At 45.4% G+C, this 21,762-nt stretch overlaps 1 protein-coding gene across 1 annotated transcript in view; it reads left to right on the top strand.

Annotated features, from left to right (window-relative positions):
• SETD1A (SET domain containing 1A, histone lysine methyltransferase) overlaps nucleotides 1–21,762 on the top strand; it is a 960,878-nt gene that overhangs the window by 505,861 nt on the left and 433,255 nt on the right. Inside the window, exon 13 of the mRNA XM_086932054.1 lies at nucleotides 13,572–13,623. Within this exon, the coding sequence (XP_086788180.1) occupies nucleotides 13,572–13,623 (52 nt within the window). The remainder of the gene's footprint in view (nucleotides 1–13,571; nucleotides 13,624–21,762) is intronic.

The raw sequence follows: 21,762 nt of genomic DNA, 5'->3' as shown, positions 1-21,762 counted from the left end.
ATCCATAAAGGACATTTGCAGAGCAGCCACCTGGAGCAGTACGCACTCCTTCACGAGACATTACTGCCTGGAGGCGGCTGCAAAGGAGGATTCGGCTGTAGGACAGGCAGTCCTGAGAAATCTCTTCCAATAAGAGGTGAGCTTTCCTCTCTTCCCTCCTCCTGTTTTTTCAAACATTTCGTTTATTATACTTTGTTACTGCTTTATAGTTGTTATAATCTGTGAGGTCATTGGCTGATAATGATTCTATACTGTGCACGAAATGTTTGAGGTATGCTAACTGCTATCTACTCTGATACAAGCAATGGGAATCTATGAAAGTTCCAATACTGGAGTAAGAAACAAGTTACTTACCTGTAACTTTAGTTCTCCAGTATTGGTAACTTTCATAGATTCCCATGCGCCCACCCGCCTCCCCTGGGAAAGCTCACTTTAGGGCTAGGTGATTATGTGGCAAAGCAACGGCTACGAAAATCTGAGGCTCTGAGCTTTCTCAGGAAGGTTCTACAGGGTGAGGCTGATCTGATTGGTTGCTAAGGGGACTTTGGGTCTTTTTACATAATGACAGCAATAGGCTGCAAAAGATAATGAGGCCTAGGCCTAATTTTTTACCTTTTTTACACCTATTAGGGTGTATTTACCTAGGTATATATATATATATATTATTACCGAGGCTCCCATTCCGACGACGGGGAATGATACAAGCAATGGGAATCTATGAAAGTTACCAATACTGGAGAACTAAAGTTACAGGTAAGTAACTTGTTTCTTATCTTTTACATCTGTACAAATGTAATCTAGCCTATGCTTCCATTCGCATACATTTATCCGCAATGGCTGCTTATCTCCAAAACAGGCAGCACCTCTCACTTTTCAGGGTGCCTGCCATTAAAGCCTTTCTGGAAGGACTCAAACGACTCATTCCTCCACGGACTCCACCAGCTCCTGAGTGGAACCTCAATGTGGTCCTCACCCGGCTGATGGGTCCCCCCTTTTGAACCACTGCATTCCTGCGAGATTCAATTCTTGACATGGAAAGTGGCTTTCCTTATAGCGATTACGTCGCTGCGATGAGTTAGTGAACTCCAGGCACTAACTATCCAAGAGCCATTTATTCAAATTCATTCTAACAGGGTGGTGCTTCGCACTAACCCTAAATTCCTTCCTAAGGTAGTGTCTCAATTCCATATTAACCAGACTATTGAACTACTTGTGTTCTTCCAAATCCTGAGTCATTGGTTGAGAGAATGCTCCACACGCTTGACGTCAAAAGGTCCCTAATGTATTACATTGATAGGACCAAGGATTTTAGGAAAACTAAACAACTCTTTGTTGCCTTTGCGCCACAACACAAAGGTAACCCCATTTCCAAAGCTAGTATAGCCCGGTGGATCGTTAAATGTATTCAGATCTGCTATCTGAAAGCCAAGCGTACTCTCACCATTCCACCACGGGCCCACTCCACCAGAAAGTTGGGGGCCTCCATGGCTTTCCTTGGAAATATTCCTTTGGAAGACATATGTAGAGCAGCCACATGGTCTACCACACACACATTTACAAAACATTATTGTGTTGATGTGCACTCTAAACAGCAGGCAGCTGTAGGGCAGGTTGTTCTAAAAACACTTTTCCAAACTGCTGCAGCTGGCACGGGCGGCCGCCGTTAATGGAGGGACTGCTATGTATTCTATGCACAGATATGAATTCAGCAGCCCACATGCCTCGAACTGAATATGCTACTTACCAGTATGCATCTGTTCTTGGCATGTAGGGCTGCTGACATTCATATCGCCCGCCCTCCTCCCCGGCGCCTGTAGCAGCTGCAGAATTCACATATACTTCTAGCATGGTCATCATTCACTTAGTTTCACTCCATCTTGGCCACAATGGCTAAAAACAATCTGAGGATGGAGTTGGTGCCCATGCGCACTGTAGTCCAGGGGAGGAGCCACCTATCTCGTAATACTTCGAAGACTCTTCCAGGACAACAATGTGCGATCATCCGGACCCAACACTAGGCGGCGATCTATGCACTTCCCAGTTTTTAGTAAAGCCATTCTGTAGCTGTGGAGTTCGTATTGACCAACTCAATCACCATAAACTCTTTATAGCTTTATCACACTTACAATGTCTAAGAATGGACTTAGACACTGTAGTGGTACAGGGCTTATGCCTCTGTACCTTCACCTTAGGGCATCCTGCTAGAGGGGTGATACCTAGGCCTTAGGCAGTGGATTGCAGGCATTGCACAGAGGGATGTGTGCCATGTCGACTCTTCACTTTTCTCTGCACCAGAACATGCAACCTGCAGTGTGTTTGTGTTAAGTTGCAGGGCCTCTAAGGGTGGCTTAAAAGGTGCTGCAACCCTTTGAGACCTTCCCTGATCACAGGGCCCTTGGTACCCATGGTGCCTTTTAAAAGCAACTTACTCGTGGCCATGGAAGTGCCAATTGTGGATACAAAGGTACAGTCTTGGGAAAGAACACAGGCCCTGGGAACCTGATTGGCAGGGACCCAGGGTACATCGTCAGGTTGCATCAAAAGTCAGCAAGGGAGGGTGGACCATGCACAAAAGGGCACTTTCTTACAGTAGTGCAGGGCGTCTTCAACCAGTGTGAATCAACCTGGCCAGATCTGTTCGCCACCATCAAGAGTGCACATAGTTTGAAGTTTAGTGTCTTGGAGCTCCCTCAAAGGCTACCATCAGATGCATTCTGTTTGATATGAGTTACACAGCTCTTGTAAGCATTTCCTCCCAGAAGCGTTTTAAGGCATATGCAAAGTGGTCTCTATCCCAGAGCCCCCACCTTTCAAAAGGTCCCCTCATTAGGCTTGTGTGGCAGTCCTAGACTGTATTAAGATTTCAAATAACCAATTTGTTTTCTTATGGTGTTGGCCAGCCAGAGAGAAGCTGTTTGTTGCAGGATTGTACCCAAATGTTGATTTGCCAAGGGAGAGATGTTGATTGGCCAAGGGAGAGGATTGTCAATTATCTCACCATAGTTGCAGAGGTTGTGAATGAGCTAAAAACGTATAATTCAGATTTGTTCTGAGTAGGGGGCCCAAATTATGTTCAGCCCCGGGCCCCGAAAATACTTAAGATGTCCCAGTTTCCACAGCTAACTCTCCTGCCTCGAGGTCTCAGGAAACTAATGGCTGACCAAGCCCAGGTCATCTTGATTGACCTAGACTGGGTGCAGAGTGCATGAGCAGTTGTTTGACAACGATTTGGGTCACCTTCGGGAGGACCACCTCTCACCAACAGGGCAGATCCACGCACCCCAACATCTGCAACCTACACCTCTGTGTGTTTAGATTGAGTGGCGCAAGTTCAATGTATTCTGTATACCGACCAAGGTGGTGAATAAGTCAGCCGTATGTCGGACATACTTCATTATGTCCATCTGTACTGAGCTCTGCTCTGTCACTTCTGGGGTAGCATGGAGTCACAGCGAAACACCAGAGCACCATCTAGCGGCACAAGTGATCATTGGGGGTAAGATTCTCTGGATCCATGCTGGTGCATGGGCGAATAGTCAAGATGAGAAATTTGGGATTTGATGGAGTATCCATCAGTAGGAACGTTACTGAGAGTAAGTAACTTGTACATTGCCAATATTTGAAGAGCCTTGGTTATTGGTCTGAGGTGCGCCTTACAACCTGTTGAACTATCAGCACAGTTATTTTGTGGTTCCAGTGGCAGATGTGGTAGGAGATAAGGCCACCATCAAATACAGAATTTGTCGTCCTCTTCAACTCCTTCCACTGCCAAACCACTTTACTTTCACCTTCTGCTCTGCTGCCATGTAAGTCGTTAAAGAGCAGGATTCAATTTTATCTTCACAGCTGGTGTGTGATTATTTGGACCAATGGGTCCTTCAGAATGTTCAGTCCTGTTACGCCCTCCCTTTCTAGATTCCTCCATCCCACATTCCTCTAGTTTTTGATCAGATTCCAGCAGATCATACCAGTGTCCTTGCCATCGAATTTCTTATGTTTCTTGTCCGCTTTGTAATCATGATGGGGCCTAGTGAAAGGTAGCTGGGAGTATATATTCCCTATACCTCCTGTTCCCCAAGAAGGGCATTGTGCAGACCCCAGGCTTTTGAAGAAGTTAAAAATGAAACAAGCCCACAACTGGTTGACTTGGAGCCCAAAGGCTGGTTGATGCAATTATTTGGAATTATTGCCTGGAAACTCAGCAGCCTGGTCTCCACTGACTAATTTGCTAGTCTTGTTTTTTGGTGCCACAACATTAGCAGAGCAGCAAGTGAGACATTATAGAAAGAAAGCTAAATTGCACCCCATAGGCTGTCATTTCTTCCATTAGGTTTAATCGTACCTGAACAGCTGGCGCCTTAAAGTTTTTTTAGACGTGCACCTCCGAAAGTGAAACAACTTTTTGACTACCTGATCATTAGTGAGTGTTCTGCATGGGAGTGATTGGTAACAGTGTGCAGATAACAATTCCTACACCAGTGACATGCCCCACGTTTCAGTGAAAGATCCAAAACAAAGCAGGATTATCACTTCTGCATTTGTTGTATCTGAGTATTTTTCCAGATTCTTCATGTGACAGCATCATGCTTTCCAGCCTCCAAAATGGTCTGCTTTAACCTTACAAAAATATTGTTTGCAAATTACAGCACACCTGCAACTAATTCCTTGTACACACTACGTTGGAAAAGATTCTGGGTGTGTTGGCTGTCCTGCCATAACACCTCTAACATGAAATAGAGGTGTTATTGAAACATCTGGTATATGTGTCACAGGGATGCCTGCAGTGCATTTCTTTTCGCGTTCCCATTTTGATGATTGCTGCAATTAGAATATTGCTCACCTGTATAGCCTTTTTAGATCGTGTCTATTCACAGCTTTAGGTCTTTGTTATTGGAGAACTATTGTTTTCAATACATTAAAAGGGATACATATAGTAGGCATGGATCAGCCCATTGTCCTTCATTGGGTGAATTCCTTGTCTATCTTATTTCCCTGCTTCTTATTTAAAGGCTTTCCTTCCTATTCTTTTTGTACCTCTTCTGGAGCATTTGTTTACCAAGTCTTGATTAATGACTTGTGTCCTTCTGCTGACATCCGGAAAAAAATGTTCATTAATTTTTAGCACTTCTGGCTGCGCATGCCTCTCCTAAGTCTCTTTACCATTGCTCATCCCTCCTCCTTCATTTTTTTTTAAATTTACCTTTTTATTTTTTACGTGAATTGTTTTGGTGATCTCCAGCTGTACATCCCTACTGGACCGCTTGCTTCATGCTTGTTCTCTCTACTACAGTTGCAGTTGTGTGTGCTGAACAAAGTGGAAGGCAGACTATCACATCAACCCTTGTGAGGTGGCTTGCTGGGGTGCACCGGCTTGTTTAATATGCAGACAGGTTCCTAAATGGGCACAAGGTCCATTCCTCTTAAATGCACAAATATTACACAGTGTGTGCTTAGGGCCAAGCAAGGAACCCAATAATGGTTGACTGGTCGAACCATTACAGGGATGACTAGTAGACACCAGTCGCCACAGGGATTAATGTAAAAAGATCTTCATCTATCACCTTTTAATCCATGAACACCTCCAGTTCTCTTCCAGGGGATCCTCATCAATAGTCATAAGCATTAGAATATTCCCGCCCATGCGCGGGACCCCGGAAACACTATATTATATGTGCCCCATATATATTTATACTTATATATATATATAAATAATATATATATAAAAACAAGCAATAGCAGCCAAATCACATTAGAGCTGAAATATGCTGTGAAGAATTTCCACCATACATATATAATAAGCATTAGAAACATGAGAAACAACACCAAAGATTGTTTAGAAATTGTTTTAATGCTCAGAAAGCAGTAGAAATTCTCATAACTCACTGGAAGCATAGGAAGCTCCCAGGCTGCATTGCAAACACACAGTCTAAAAAGACTGAAAAGCTAACCTGTAGCTGAATAGCAATAAACTGACACCGTGCCTTTAAGGCACTCATGACCCCCTGTATCCCATCATGCCCCAGGGGTGACAGTTAGGTCAGTTGTTCTTTCCGGCTCCTTCAGTGAAGGACCCTGGTTACACAGCTCCACTATTTTTCTTGTTTTTGACAGAAAAATACTTCTTTTTTGACAACTTTTACTCTTACTTCGATGTTTAACATCTAGTCAAGTAAGATACTGCTTGTTTTCAGCAGTTTAGTGAACATTTTCCTCTGAGAATGCCTTCACTCTTTGATAAATGTCCTTCTTGTGGCAACAAGAAGGCAAAATCAGACAACCACGACGTCTGTATCCTTTGTCTGCCTGAAGATCATGAATCCAGGCACCTGTCCACATTGTGAGAACCTGTCAGGAAGAACTCTCAAAGACAGGGAAAGGATTCGAATTTATGGCCTGGCTCACAGGGCTTCAAGAGGAAGATCTCCAGTGAAGAAGGGCTCCAGGAAGACTCATACATCTTCAAGAAAGAAGTCTTCATACCCTTCAACTTCAGCGTCGGGCTCGGCGCTGAAGAAAGAACCACAGGTGGAGTTTTCCTCTTCAAAACTACCGTCGACGGCGGGCTCGCCGTCGAGGAGAAGACCAGGTACGTCGACGACGTCGAAAGATCCAGCTCCGTCGTCGAAATCCCCTCCGCCGTCGTCAACCGGGCGACGATCGGCGTCGAGGAAGGCTACTCCGCCGCCGTCAACCGGGCGACGGTCGGCGTCGAGATACATTACCCCTCCGCCGTCGTCAACCAGGCGACGAACGGCGTCGAGGGAGGTCACTTCGCCGTCGTCAACCAGGCGACGACCGGCGTCGAGAAGTGTGACCCCTCCGCCGTCGTCCAAGAAGCGGCGATCGGCGTCGAGGACCCAGACCCCTGTGCCGTCAACAGTAGCTCGTCGATCGGCGTCGAGGACGCAGTCTCAGTCAGTGCAGCATCAGCGCTCGGCGTCGAGGGTGCCCAATACCCCTCCGCCGTCGTCGCACAGGCATTCGACGTCGAGGCAGAGATCTCCGTCGACGGCCGACCAGCGCCGTTCGACGCCGAGGCAGAAAGCTCCGTCGACGACAGGACAGCGTCGTTCGACGTCGAGAGAGAAGCTTCCGTCGACGACAGGACATCGTCGTTCGACGTCGAGGCAGAGAACTCCGTCGACGGCCGGTCATCGCCGTTCGACGTCGAAGCAGAGGGCTCCGTCGACGGCTACTCATCGCCGCTCGACGTCGAGAAACTACAGATCCTCTCATGGACATTCGGGGTCGAGATTGTTTGATCCTCCGACTCCCCGAAGGCGTTCGACGGCGAGAAAAGAACGCTCGACGTCGAGACATTCAGATGCAATCATGGTGACGGAATCTGCTTCTCACCATTCATCTTGTCGGTCCTCTGGCTCCTCAACTGAACATTCAAGGTCCAGAAGCCCTATACACGGAACTCCTGAGCGTCAACCAGATCCATCGACAGGGCGAATCAGGCTGTCACCTAGATGGTACAGATCTTTGGACTATTGGCGACATGCTGGTGCTACCAAGCGTATGCAGGAATATGCCAGCCCAGACCACAGGTCTCCTCTCCAAGATCTGGTGGAGGAGATGGACAAACGTAGCCCTCCCAGGCGCACATCCCCTGTGAGACTACCCACCAAAGCACCAAGAAGATCCCGATCTCCTAGAGGGGAACCTCGAATGGAAGGTCGGATAAGGTTGCGCTCTCCTAGGGGCAAATCGCCCGTGAGATCACCGGCCAGATCTCCCAGAACATCCCGATCTCCTAGAAAGGAACCTCGGACACAAGATCGGATCAGATCTCGCTCCCCTAGACGGGAGGAGCGTTCAAGGAGGTCACGGGAGCGGAGACTCAGTGCTCACCGTAGACGTAGACGTACTCCGTCTACTTCTTCAACCTCTTCTACCAGATCGTCCAAGAGGGACTACTCCCCGACTTTGACGGACAGTCCAACGTCCAGGTCCTCCCCAGTGGATGATATTGGCACGTATCTGGATGTGCTGCAGAGAGGAGCGCTTAAACTGAACATCGAGATGTCTGTCCCTCAAGTAACAACGACAGTCATTTTTGAAACTTTACACAAGAAGGCCATCTCCAGACCTCTGCTGCCTTTAGTTCCGGGGATTATGGACCCTGTCAGGGAGGTTTTCCTAACCCCAGCAGCAATCAGAGCAGTACCGGCACGCATTCAGAAGAAGTACAAACCGGCGGCTTCTGACCCGGTGTTTGTAAAATCTGACCCTCCAGCAGACTCTGTGATTGTGGCAGCGGCGAGGAAGACACATGCGGTTGCTGGTTCCTCTTCAGTCCCGCCAGATAAGGACAGCAAAACTCAAGACTCCTGGGGTCGAAAGGTTTGCAACTCTGCTGCTTCCACTCTTAAGGTCTCTAGTGCAGCTGCGCTTCTGGGTCGATATGACAGAGCCTTATGGGACTCGATGGAAAGATTCAAAGCCAAGCTACCAAAAGAGGACCAGCAGGACTTTGAAGAAACTGTTACAGAGGGGTGTCTGGTGGCGAATCAGATGATAAGCACGGCCGCGGATGGGGCAGTGCTTTCGGCTCATTCCTATTCCCATGGAGTTTGTGCCAGAAGATCGGCCTGGTTGCGCCTTACAGGTCTGAAACCGGATGCTCAGCATCGGATTCTGAATCTTCCCTTTTCGGGTTCCGCTCTCTTCGGCGAACATGCGGACGAAGAGATGACCCGAATGAAGACTGAGCTGGATACGGTGAAGGCGGTGGGCTTGGAGAAGAAAAAGGAATTCAAGCGCCGCTTCAAGACCAGCAGGGGGAGAGGGGCTCAACAGAGGGTTCAAACCCCTCAGTGGTCCCAAAACAAAACTCAAGGGAAACCCCAGTTTCGTGGCAAGCCCAGCAGAGGTAGAGGAGGTCACCAACAGTCCTCCAACACCACAAGAGGAGGAAAGGCCTGAACAGAGGCTACCTCTGATGCCGTTGCCCACTCCAGTGGGAAGAAGTGCTTCACAACACCTGGCAGAGTGGGTCAGCATCACAAAAGATCAGTGGGTGCTGAATATACTGCGCAATGGATACAGGATACGTTTCCGTGCTCTTCCAAAGAGCATCCCTCCAAAGAGCTCTTGCCCTCACCAGCTAAGCTTGCTCCGACGAGAGGTGAAAATCCTGCTGCAAAAAAGAGCGATAGAAGAGGTTCCTCTCGCTCTAAGAGGAAAAGGAGTTTACTCCAGATATTTCCTTGTCCCCAAAAAAGATCAGGAGGACAAGTTCAGACCAATACTCGACCTACGACTCCTAAACAAAGTCATCGTCAAGGAAAAGTTCCTCATGTTAGCGCTTCACCAGATATGTCCACATCTTCAAACCGGAGATTGGATGTGTTCGGTGGATCTGCAAGATGCGTACTTTCACATCCCGATTGCGCAACAACATCGCAAGTACCTAAGGTTTGTTGTAGGGAACAAACACTACCAGTACAAGGTGTTACCCTTCGGTCTCAAGTCCGCACCACAAGTCTTCACCAAATGCATGGCATAAGCGCCGGGACGCCTCTTGGCTGCGGCATCCGTGCGCTTTACAAAATAAAATAACATAACATAACATAACATAACATGGCAGTGGTGGCGGCTTTTCTTCACAAGAAGGGTCTCTTCATTTACCCATACCTGGACGACTGGCTCCTAAAAGGTCCATCTCCGGTACAAGTAACGCACGATCTGCAACTGTGCCTGCACCAGCTACACAGACTCAGCCTCCATGTGAACCTGGAGAAGTCAGTCCGGCGGCCTACACAGTCCATCCACTACCTAGGCTCCGTTCTGGACACAAGCTTGGGAAAAGCGTTTCCTTCGGAGGAGAGACCTTTTTCCATGAAACAGAAATGTGGGATCCTGCTAGAGTCTCGGCTTCCAACAGCCCGACAAGTAGCATCTCTACTGGGTTCCATGGCGTCCTGCATTTTTCTCATCCCAAACGCCAGGCTGAGAATGCGTCCTCTACAACAGGCTCTGGAGGATCAGTGGGACCAAGCGACAGGACGCTGGGAGGATCGAATCAATCTTTCCCAGGCGACAAAAGAGACCATCAGATGGTGGACTCTGAGAAAAAATGTGATGGTGGGGGTGCCGTTTCACCAACCCATTCCTTCCCAGTCTATAGTAACAGATGCCTCCCTGCAAGGCTGGGGAGCACACATGGGTCCGCTTCAGATTCAAGGCCAGTGGTCTGCGCAGGAGCAGACATACCACATCAACATGCTGGAACTCAGAGCGGTATTCCTGGCTCTCAAAGCTTTCCTACCAGTGATCAAATCCAACTCAGTCCTGGTTCAGACGGACAATACAACAACCATGTTCTATCTGAACAAACAAGGAGGCACAAGATCTCGCCCACTATCTCGAGAGGCTCAGGCAATATGGCATTGGCTTCTCGCTCGAGGTCTCACAGTAGTGGCGGTGCACCTTCCAGGCGAGTTGAACGTCAAGGCAGATGCACTCGGCAGGCACTTCGAAGAACAGCCAGACTGGGTGCTAAGCGACGAAGTAATAGAAGAGCTTTTTCGTTGCTGGGGGCGTCCATCCATAGACTTGTTTGCAGACGACGAAAACACCAAATGCCACGCCTTCGCGTCCAGGCTCCACAGGCCAGGGACGCAGGGGAACCCTCTACTGTTGGATTGGGCAGGGATGTTCGCATACGCGTTTCCTCCCCTAGCGCTGATTCCGAGAGTAGTTTCCAAGCTCCTCAGGACGAACATGGAAATGATCCTGATTGCTCCGGATTGGCCTCTGCAGTGGTGGTATCCGGACCTTCTGCATCTGTCTGTATGTCCACACAAACGGCTCCCTTGCAGGCCGGACCTGTTGAGCAAAATGAACGGGAGGATAATGCATCCCAACCTCCCATCATTGAACCTAACAGCATGGCTCCTGAGGTCCTGCAATATGGACATTTGAACTTGCCTCCCGAATGCATGAACATTTTAAAGGAGGCTAAGAGACCGTCCACGAGGGCATCCTATGCATTCAAGTGGAAAAGGTTTTACTTGTGGTGTAGAGATCATCATTTGGATCCGACTAAGGGGCAGGAGGACGTCATCTTACCATACCTCCTTTCCCTCGCAACTGCTGGTTTAAAGTACACTTCAATTAGAGTGCATTTGTCAGCTATTGTGGCATACAGAAAATCACCTGATCAGGTGTCTTTCTTTCAGGTTCCAGTGGTCAATGATTTCCTCCAGGGATTGAAGAAAGTGTATCCCCCTGTGCGAAATCCTTCTCCTCCGTGGGAATTGAACCTAGTTCTATCAAGGTTAATGTCTCCACCTTTCGAGCCCATCCACAAGGCTTCCTTACAACATCTCTCTTGGAAGGCAGCTTTTTTGGTGGCGATTACCTCTGCGCGCAGAGTAAGTGAGATACAAGCTCTCTGTGCGAAGGAACCATATACTATATTCCACCACAACAGAGTAGTCCTAAGGGCTCACCCATCTTTCTTGCCTAAGGTCATCTCTGATTTTCATATAAATCAGTCTATTTCCCTCCCTTCCTTTTTTCCAAATCCTACGACCCCAGCCGAGCGGTCACTTCACTCCTTAGATCTTAAAAGAGTGCTCAAGTTTTATTTGGAAAAGACTAAAGGGATTAGGAAAACGGACCAACTGTTAGTGAACTATGGCTCAATGAGAACAGGTTTTCCAGCAGCCAAGAGGTCCATTTCCAGATGGATTGTCTCTTGCATTAAATTGGCCTATCAACTAGCGGGCAAACCTTTGTTGATGTCTCCAAAAGCGCATTCCACTAGAGGGAAGGCCGCTACAGTGGCTTTCTTGCATGACATTCCAATGTCGGAAATATGCAAGGCTGCAACCTGGAAATCAGTGCATACCTTTACGAGGCATTACTGCCTCGAATCTGATTCCAGGGCCGATACTCAAGTAGGGCAAGCCTCCTTGAGGAATCTGTTTGGGTAGTCTATAGTCTACTCAGACTTATTGATGAGATTACTGTCTTATCATTCCTTTGCCCGCAGGGATGAGGAGAGGCTTGCTACTCTATTCTAATGCTTATGACTATTGATGAGGATCCCCTGGAAGAGAAGGATTAGTTACTTACCTGTAATCCTAGTTCTCTTCCAGGGGTATCCTCATCAAAGTCATAAGCAACCCTCCCGCCTCCCCGGGCAAAGGATACTCTTTAATAAGGAGATATTGTTAACCTATTTTGTTATTGGGTTTGTTTTCAGTCTCTGAAAAGAACAACTGACCTAACTGTCACCCCTGGGGCATGATGGGATACAGGGGGTCATGAGTGCCTTAAAGGCACGGTGTCAGTTTATTGCTATTCAGCTACAGGTTAGCTTTTCAGTCTTTTTAGACTGTGTGTTTGCAATGCAGCCTGGGAGCTTCCTATGCTTCCAGTGAGTTATGAGAATTTCTACTGCTTTCTGAGCATTAAAACATTTTCTAAACAATCTTTGGTGTTGTTTCTCATGTTTCTAATGCTTATTATATATGTATGGTGGAAATTCTTCACAGCATATTTCAGCTCTAATGTGATTTGGCTGCTATTGCTTGTTTTTATATATATATTATTTATATATATATATATATATATGTATATATATATGTGGGGCACATATAATATAGTGTTTCCGGGGTTCCACGCATGGGCGGGAATATTCTAATGCTTATGACTTTGATGAGGATACCCCTGGAAGAGAACTAGGATTACAGGTAAGTAACTAATCCTTACTCCATCCCCTAGGAAGATTGAGTGGTTGCTGCCTTTTTTGTAGCTTTAGGGGAGAGGGGGGGGATCAATGGGTTGTACCAGTTTTCAGAAGATCTGCTGTTGAGTACAGTTTGATAAAAGCACTGTAGTAGGTTCTTAATGTAAACCAGTTGAAGAAAATTGATCGAACAGTGTGAAACAGGTTTTAAAGCCATGGAGAGGATTTTGGTCTGAAAGGAACAATATCTCTGCTTTTGTTGTTTCCTGGGATGAAGTCATACCTGTATACCTCAGGAAACTACATAGATGTTATGTTACTTATCGGAAGTGTGCCCTTGAACTGCATTTTTCAGTTCATCCATTAACCATTGCACTGTAATACATTTGTATTTTTCCTTGAGGGCAGGCTTAGAGCTTTGGGTTATGCAGGCCATATTTAGGAGGCATGGGCTCCAGGAGAGGCAAGAATATTTGAGCTCATTCCAATTTACCATTTGGGAATTTTGGTAAAGTCCACTAGGTAAATTCATTCTAAATTCTTTTAAAAGAGACATATTTTGGATAAATAGCTGTTTTGGGACAACAGGGTACAGTCGAAGAAGTCTGAATTTCTTTCTGATTTGCATATAAGGCAAATAAAAAAATTAAAACCAGTGAGTGATTGTGGTGTGTATATTTCTTCATCTGTGTATGTCTGGCTTTTCTGGACCTGAGGCTCAGCCTAGGGTATTTCATGGCAATTTTTTCAGTTTTCGCTGTCATTGTTTCTGTAGATTTTTTTGTGTGTCTAATTATGCATCTGTTAGAGCATTTTAACTTTATTGAGACTTTATATATTTCACAAGTGTATTATTCTGTTAAAGGAGGATGAGGAAGATGAAGACCTCGACATAAGCGATAAAGATGAGTCTGAAGGTGAGATTTCCTTTTTTGTTCGCAAAGGTTTTTTTGAAAATGGACAAAGTCAGTAAATATAATACAAGATTGTATGACAGATCAAAGTACTACATTCGGTATGCCACTAGAACCACTCAGCTGATATCTTAATGCATATGTAGAATGTGGTGCTTCTCCTTTTCCCGTCTAAATTACGTTAACTGGCCACTAAATGCTGCGTACAACAAAATTTGCATTTTTAACTCCAGCGCATCTGAAATTATGAAAATCACAGAGAGTAAATATGTGTCTCCCTGCCTGGTGCTTTGCGAAATTAAACGGTCTCCTTTCAGAATCAATCCCAACCAACATGGAGAGCCCTGCAAAATATTACATCAACAATCATTAGTTCATTGTCACTTGTGTCCAGTAGTGCAAGTCACTCCGTCTTGATACATACTTCATTCAGTCAATTATTACACAGAAGCCATAACGTTGAATCCCAAAAATGTTTTTATTCTCCACGCTTAAATATCCAGCCCAGCCAACACATTTCATCCTTCCAAGAGTGCTTCATCAGGGTCTGTGCCCTTTGTTGCAGCACCGGCCCAGGGAAGGGGCAGAGGGCAACAGACTGTCCTGACCAGACGCTCCTTGCAGCTCTCTTGGGGGAGGAGAAGGAGCAGGGGGTTGCATTTGACCCAACCTGGGAGAGACTTAAGTCAGGGAGAGGGCGCTGCAAGCCCCCACTTCTCCTGGAAGCTGACACACTGCTACAGCCAAGATGGATTTGCAGTGCCTGCAGGAATGAGGCGATGTGCGTGTGTGGACAGGATGGTCTGTTGCCCTGTGCCCGCTCTTTGGGCCAGTGCAGCAAGAATGGGCACAGATCTTGATGAAGTTCTCTTGAAAGGACAAAACGTGTTGGCTGAGGTAGAAATTTATGCTTGAAGAATAACAAATGTTTGTGGATTCAACGTACTGTATGAAGAATCATCTGTTCGAGAAATATTCCTTTGGAAGACATATGTAGAGCAGCCACATGTTCTATCACACACACATTTACAAAACATTACTGTGTTGATGTGCACTCCAAACAGCAAGCTGCTGTAGGCCAGGCTGTTCTCAAAACTCTTTTTCAAACTGCTGCAGCTGGCACCGGTAGCCACCGCTAGAGGAGATACTGCTATACAGTCTATGCACAAGATATGAATTCAGCAGCCCACATGCCTCGAACGGAATATGCTACTTACCAGTATGCATCTGTTCTTGGCATGTGTGGCTGCTGACATTCATATCGCCCGCCCTCCTCCCCGGTGCCTGTAGCAGCTGCAGCATTCTCTCTGGCATGGCCATCTCTTACTTTACTATCTCCATCTCTGCCACAATGGCGAAAAACAATCTGAGGATGGAGAGGATGACCATGCGCACTGTAGTCCAGCGAAGGAGTCACCTATCTCGTGATACTTCGAAAACTCTTCCAAGACAACAAATGCAATTTATTTATTTATTTATTTATTTATTTATGCGATTTTTAAAGCGCTGCAATCACCCATAGGTGTCTCGGCGCTGTGAGCTAAGTCTGATACCAATAATGTAAATCTCTGAAGCAATATTTTGTGTATTTTATGAATAATCAAGTCATTGAGAAAACAACCATGTCTTTAGTTGCTTTCTAAAGATAATCACCGTGGGACTGGATTTTATGCTCAAAGGAAGGGAGTTCCATAATTTTGCAGCTGCGATGGTAAAACGTCTGTCTCCCCAGTTGACTTTCCTTGTTCTGGGTATATGAAGCAGATGAGCAGTATTGGAACGAAGCGTTCTGGGGGTAGATAGAGGCTTGAGTGAACTCCTAAGAAATTTAGGTCCAGTGTTATTTATTGCCTTGTAGACAATACAAAGGGACTTGAATTTCGTGCGACTTCTGACCGGAAGCCAATGCAGTTGATCCAAATGTCTGGAAACAGAGTTAAATTTTGGAATGCCCAGTAAAACTCTAGCTGAGGCATTCTGTATCATTTGAAGTTTGGAGATGACCTTTTCTTGTGCGTCGAGGAAGAGGGCATTGCAGTAGTCAGTGCGTGAAAACACCAGTGTTGAGATTAGTGTTTTTCCTGTAGTTGTGGGAAGATATGGAAGAAGTTTCTTTATTTTCCTTAAGATGTTAAATGATGATGAAACTACAGCGTTCACATGATGGTGGAAAAGGAGTTTGTCATCAAATATTACTCCCAAGTTTCTGACTTTACTGACTGGTTCAGGTGGAGTGCCCATTTCCTCCGGCCACCATAAGGGAGACCACAAAGGCTGAATCTTACCAAACAGCATTACTTCCGTCTTTGATGAGTTAAGTTTTAGACAGTTGGAAGCCATCCAACTGCTGATGGCCCTCATGCCATCTTTGAAGTTTGCTGCTATCTTGGGACCGTTTTTATGTATGGATAATACCAACTGGGTATCATCAGCGTATGTTGTTAGGTTGATGTTGTAGGCTTTTATTACCCTCGCTAAGTCCGAAACATAGATATTAAAAAGGGTCGGACTTAGCGAGGAGCCCTGTGGAACTCCACAAGGGAGGGTGAAGGTAGGAGAGGTGAATGTGCCTAACTTAACTGCCTGTTTGCGGTCGGCCAAGAAAGATGTGATAAGATCTCTGGCTTTGTGTTTAATACCGATGGCCTCGACACGGCCGATCAAAGTAGAGTGATCGACCGTGTCGAAAGCCGCTGATAGGTCCAACAAAATCAACACAGCCTGTCCGCCGTTGTCCATCGTGGTTCTTATTTCATCTGCAGCCTTAATCAGGGCCGTTTCTGTCCCAAGACCTTGTCGGAAGCCGAACTGAGTGTCATCTAATAGGTCGTTGCTTTGAATGTAATCAGACAGTTGTTTATTCATGACGGATTCAATGATTTTAGCTGGGAACGGCAAGGATGCGATGGGACGGTAGCTGGAAGGTAATAAAGGATCAAGCGATGGTTTTTTGAGAGGTGGTTTAATTATGGTGTTTTTCCAAATGGTTGGGTATGAACCTGTTGAAAACATGACGTTACAAATGTGTGTCAATGGTAAAGTAATGATATCTGGGATAGTGTTGAGTATAGAAGGGTGACAGGGGTCCAATGGGGAACCAGATTTGATTGACGAAATTAATTTATGGATGTATTGTGGATGTATCTTAGTAAATTCCGTTAAAGATGTTGAGTACAAGTTTGTTTGTGTGTTAATTGGTTCAATGATATTGGAATTTGGGGTGAAATCCTTAAATATGGATGTAACCTTATCAGAGAAAAAATCAGCCAGTGTATTACAGAGAGTTTGAGATGTTTCAGTGGGCGGGTTAGATGGTTCAGCGAGATGGTTTACTACTTCGAACAATTTCTTAATGCTCGATTTAGCCTGGTCTATTTGGGTGGTATAGTAGATGTTTTTTTCTATAGCTATTCTCTGCTTATAGTTATGGAGTGCAGCTTTATATATTATTTTATCTGATGAATTATAATGTTTGCGCCAATGGCGCTCTAAATTACGGCAGTGTTGTCGTTGTAGTCTAAGTTGTTCAGTAAACCAAGGGGCCGAGGGGATTTTCCTATTGTGTTTGGATGTTCTGGGTGGAGCTAGTGTTGCGAATGCCCCTTCCAGAATGGAAGTGTATCTGGTGGCTGCAATATTTGGATCAGTTTCAGTATCTGTGCCCGTGAAAGCGTCAGTAAGAATCTGTGCAAGATGAATATGATCTAGATTTCTCCAGTCTCTAGTAATTTGATAGGGATTCTGTGATATGTTTTTACATGCCGTTGTTTTGATTGTAATGTCAAATAGGATGGCGGAGTGGTCAGACCATATAAGGGGTAATATTTTGTTCATGGTGATATGTGGATTGTTGGTGAAAATACCATCAAGCGTATGTCCTGCCTTGTGTGTTGGAACCGTTATCAAGTGTCCAAGTTCCACAGAGGAAAGATCATTGATGAGCTGGTCGGTGTCTTTGTCAGTCAGGGATTCTAGATGGAAATTAAAATCGCCTAATACGGTGAAATATTTATGTTCAACAGCTAACTCACTCAGTTGATGAAGTTGTGATAGAAATACCGTGCGAGAGCCTGGGGGTCGATACAAAAGGGTACCCGTAAATGTTTGATTGGTAGCAAGCGTAACAGTGAAGGCAAATGCCTCACAGCTCGCATGCTTTAGATCGATAGCTTTAACACGGAGGCTGTTGCGGTACATTATTGCAAATCATCCGGCCCCAACACTAGGCGGCGATCTATGCACAAGATATGAATGTCAGCAGCCCTACATGCCAAGAACAGATGCATACTGGTAAGTAGCATATTCCTTTCCTCTCATCCCACTCATGTCCACAAAGTTTGGTGGTACAAAGTTATTACATCTCAAGACTCAACCCAGGGGCCTTTCCAAAACACCTTCCGGATAAGGAATCCAAAAAAACTTGAGGATTAGGGCAAAACATCTTTTTCAGATGGAAGCCTCACCCTTAAATCTCTAAATGATGCCTGCTTGCTTATCTGCTACTCACATGTCCTTTGTTATATGGCTACTTTAGTTGCTCCTAGCCTACCAGACTAAACCCAAAGACCACTTTATGGAAGTGGTGAAAGATGGGCAGGGTATGTCAGGACATTATGTAAAAGCCAGACTCAACGCCCATGACTGTGTATCCAGAGATATGGGTTGAACTGTAAATGTCCAAAGACAGGTCTCGATCTGCTGAGTGCTCCACAGACACTCGGAATACCCTTAAGGACATGCCCTTTGATGGAGGATGTCTCTTATATCAGAAGGCAGATGCTGACCTGGAACATTTTAAAGAAGGCAGTGCCACCGCCCGATCACAAGACTTGCAGTCTTTTACAGCCTCCTTGCTCTTTTTTCATCTTTCGATAACAATGCTCCTTTGCAACAGGAAATATGGTATTCTTTGTCTGTCCCAAATTTTGACCTCAAGTTCCTGAATTGTTTCCTATCAAAAGACTCATTCAGGATTTTATCTCTGGCTCAGGTTGTACTGGTGTTGGACTCGGACGACTCGATGCGGTCTATCGACCTATTGGACGCATGCTTCTACATTTTCATCCTGCAGGCCCACAGGAAGTTTGTACGTTTTGTGGAGGGTTCCTCCCTTTACTAGTTTTCAGTACTTAATTTTATAGCACCTCAAGCCTCCCCACAACTGGGATGGTGGTAGTAGTAGCCCATCTCAGACAAGCTGGGATTGCAGCATACACATATCTGCACGACTGGCTCATCAAAGCCAATTCACCTGAGTTGGGGTCTCACCAGTTTCTCTCTAACTTTGCTGTGTATGACTTGGGATTTTCAATCAATTCTCCAAAATCTCACCTAGAGCCCTTCGAATGCCTCCTTGTTCATTGGAGCATTAATGGATACTACCAGGCTTCCAACCTTTCCTCCTGTACTAAGGATCAAGGATATATAACACACTTTACCAATGTTTCGAGCGGTGGCTTAATTACTGTACCTGAAGGACCTATGTTTGCTCGGTCTGTTTGCTTCTTGCGTCCTCCTGAACACTCCTACTCGCTAGTACATGGGGGCTGTTTAATGAGGCCTCCCCTGGCAGTGTTTTCAACATCAGAGAGACTTGATGGAAAGTAATTGTGCTGTCCAAGGACACTGCAAATTGCTTGAGCTGGTGGGGGAAAGAGGAAACCTGTATTCGAGGAAGTTCCTTCAGTTCCCTTCAGCAGTGACCACAGTAATACAGCCATTCACTTAGCAAATTTCTGAACACCAGAGTCGACAGGCTGAGTCAATGATGTATTGTCAACTACGAGTGGCGCCTTCACCCAGAAGTAGTCCATGGTCTTTGTCCTTTGGGTTGTACCTCAGGTGCACCTGTTTGCCACTCAAGTTAAAGCCCTTTGTTTGAGATTCTGAGCCATCCAGTAACTAGTGCGGTGAGCTTTGGTAGACACATTTGAGTTAATATGGAAGTTTCGACTTCACTATGCACTTCCCCCTACACCCTTGATTCGTCGAGTTCTGAAGATTTGCCAACACCAGTCTCAAGTAATTCTCAGCATGCTGTACTGGACGAGAAGGGTGTGCTACACAGACCTGCAGCACCTCACTGCAGCATCCCTTTTTCGTCTTGCTCTCAGAGGGGATCTGTTGTCCCAATTGGGCAGGCAGATTCCGCATTCTAGTCTTCAGAGCATACACCTTTATGCATGGAGATTATTTGGTGCAATCTGAGCACCTTTCAGATTTCACCAGATGTGGTACATATAATACTTTTGACACGTTGCCCCTCTACTAAGTAATTGTACTAAGGGAGAGGGTACACATTTGTTTGTTAGTGGACTAAATTAAAGGTGGATTCTATTAAATCATCCATGTCTAGTGTTCTACAGTTTGCTTTGTCCTTGGCTCAACAAGTGTAAGAAAGTGGCTCTGTATATACTGGACCAAAGGAAGGTAAAGTGTGCACAGAGTCCACAGTCCCCAGATGTATGGCAGAGGCTAAAGTTAGAAGTGGTAGCTTGGTCGAGCAGTATGGCAGTATCAGAGGACAGTGTAAAGCATTTGTTGTACACACTCAGTCGGCAAATGTTCTCACACACTCAAGAACTGAACTCTAGGCCAATTGTTCTGTATATAAAAATATATAGTTGTTTATTTTAGAACCACAAGTAGGTATCTTAAATACTTTCTCAGAATGAGATGTTGCAATTGAATACTTTCAAATAGCAATAGACTTTTAGATGCAATCGATACAGTTTTTGCAATATGCAACACAAGTTAAACACAAAATAACATTGAGCTCAATGGAAAGCTTTAAGTAAATGCAATAAAATCACTTTACAAATGTTTTTCTTACTCAGGGCTGGATCCTGGATTCAGCCCTGGTGCATTTCCTGTAAACAATTGAAAGAAATAATTTTCCTTACACAGGCGATTTTTATGGAATATTTGTAAGTTTTGAAAATCAACACTTAGGTTCCTATGGAGGAAAAATGAGTTAACAGTAAATCCCTGTTATAATTACTTTTCAGGTTCAGTGCTGGTCTCCAAGATACAGCACTGTGATCTCTCCTGATAGCAGGTGAGTAATCTTGTTTTCGTTGATCGGCTGATTTTTATTAAACTTTATTTTCAAATTTTCAGAATGTATCACAATAGTTCATTTATAACAATGTCACAGTGTATCAATACCCAGGTTCATCAATCCCTCCCATCTAATATCCAATGATAGCATGTTCAGTATACATCATACATTTAATATGCACAACAATAACCCTACTTTTGTACCATTAGGAACACATGAATGGACTCGGTGCCCTGGAGGGTCCGCATGAGTGCAAGGCCCCATACCTGTAGCCTATACGCACACACCTCTGGAATTAATATGGTAACACCTCAGTCAGTATCTGTGTTTGCAGTGCCATGTAGCAAAAGATACCTTTGTAGGGGCCCCCAAATATCTCTAGGTTGGGAAGCTATTGGCAGCAGTTCGGCATATGCGGTACTTTGCTCCTGACGGTATATTAAACCTCCCATCCATTTCTTAAATTTTGGGGCTTGTCCCCTGCCCCACCTGCATGCTACTCTCCGTTTAGCGAGCAATAGAGAGATAGCTATGAACTTCCTACGCTGCGTAGGTATCGGTGCCGTGTACCCCAGCAATGTAAGCAGCGGATCCCTTTCCAAGACACATCCAGTCATATTATCCAATGCCGTTAGAACTTGCTCCCAATATTAATGTACAGGTGGGCACTCCCAAGCTAAGTGAAGAAATTCTGCTCCTGCCTGCCTGCACCTTTGGCACCTATCTGTATCAGCCAATTTGAACCGAAAATTAGTCATGGGCGTATAATATAATCTATGCAAATATTTATAATGTATGATTTGCAGCCTATAGCTGGCCGAGATCTGTGCCGTTTGTACACTACAGTATTGCCATTGATCATCAGTAACTTCCCGCCTTCAATCTTCAGCCCAATGTACACGTGACCTACTGACTACCCCTACTCTGTGTGTGCGGATGCAGCTGTATAATCCGGACACAAGGTGCTTTCCATCTGTGGACGCCAGCATTTGATGTAGTGGTAAGAGGCATTCAGGTTCCTTGGGGAAATCAGGAAGAATAGACCGCATCCCTTGCCTAAGCCTTATGTAGAGGAATATATC

This window comes from Lissotriton vulgaris, chromosome 7 (assembly GCF_964263255.1).
Source record: "Lissotriton vulgaris chromosome 7, aLisVul1.2, whole genome shotgun sequence".
In the NCBI taxonomy this organism is placed as follows: Eukaryota; Metazoa; Chordata; class Amphibia; order Caudata; family Salamandridae; genus Lissotriton; species Lissotriton vulgaris.
Note: the sequence above shows the minus strand (reverse complement) of the source record. Positions and strands in the feature narration are given on the sequence as shown.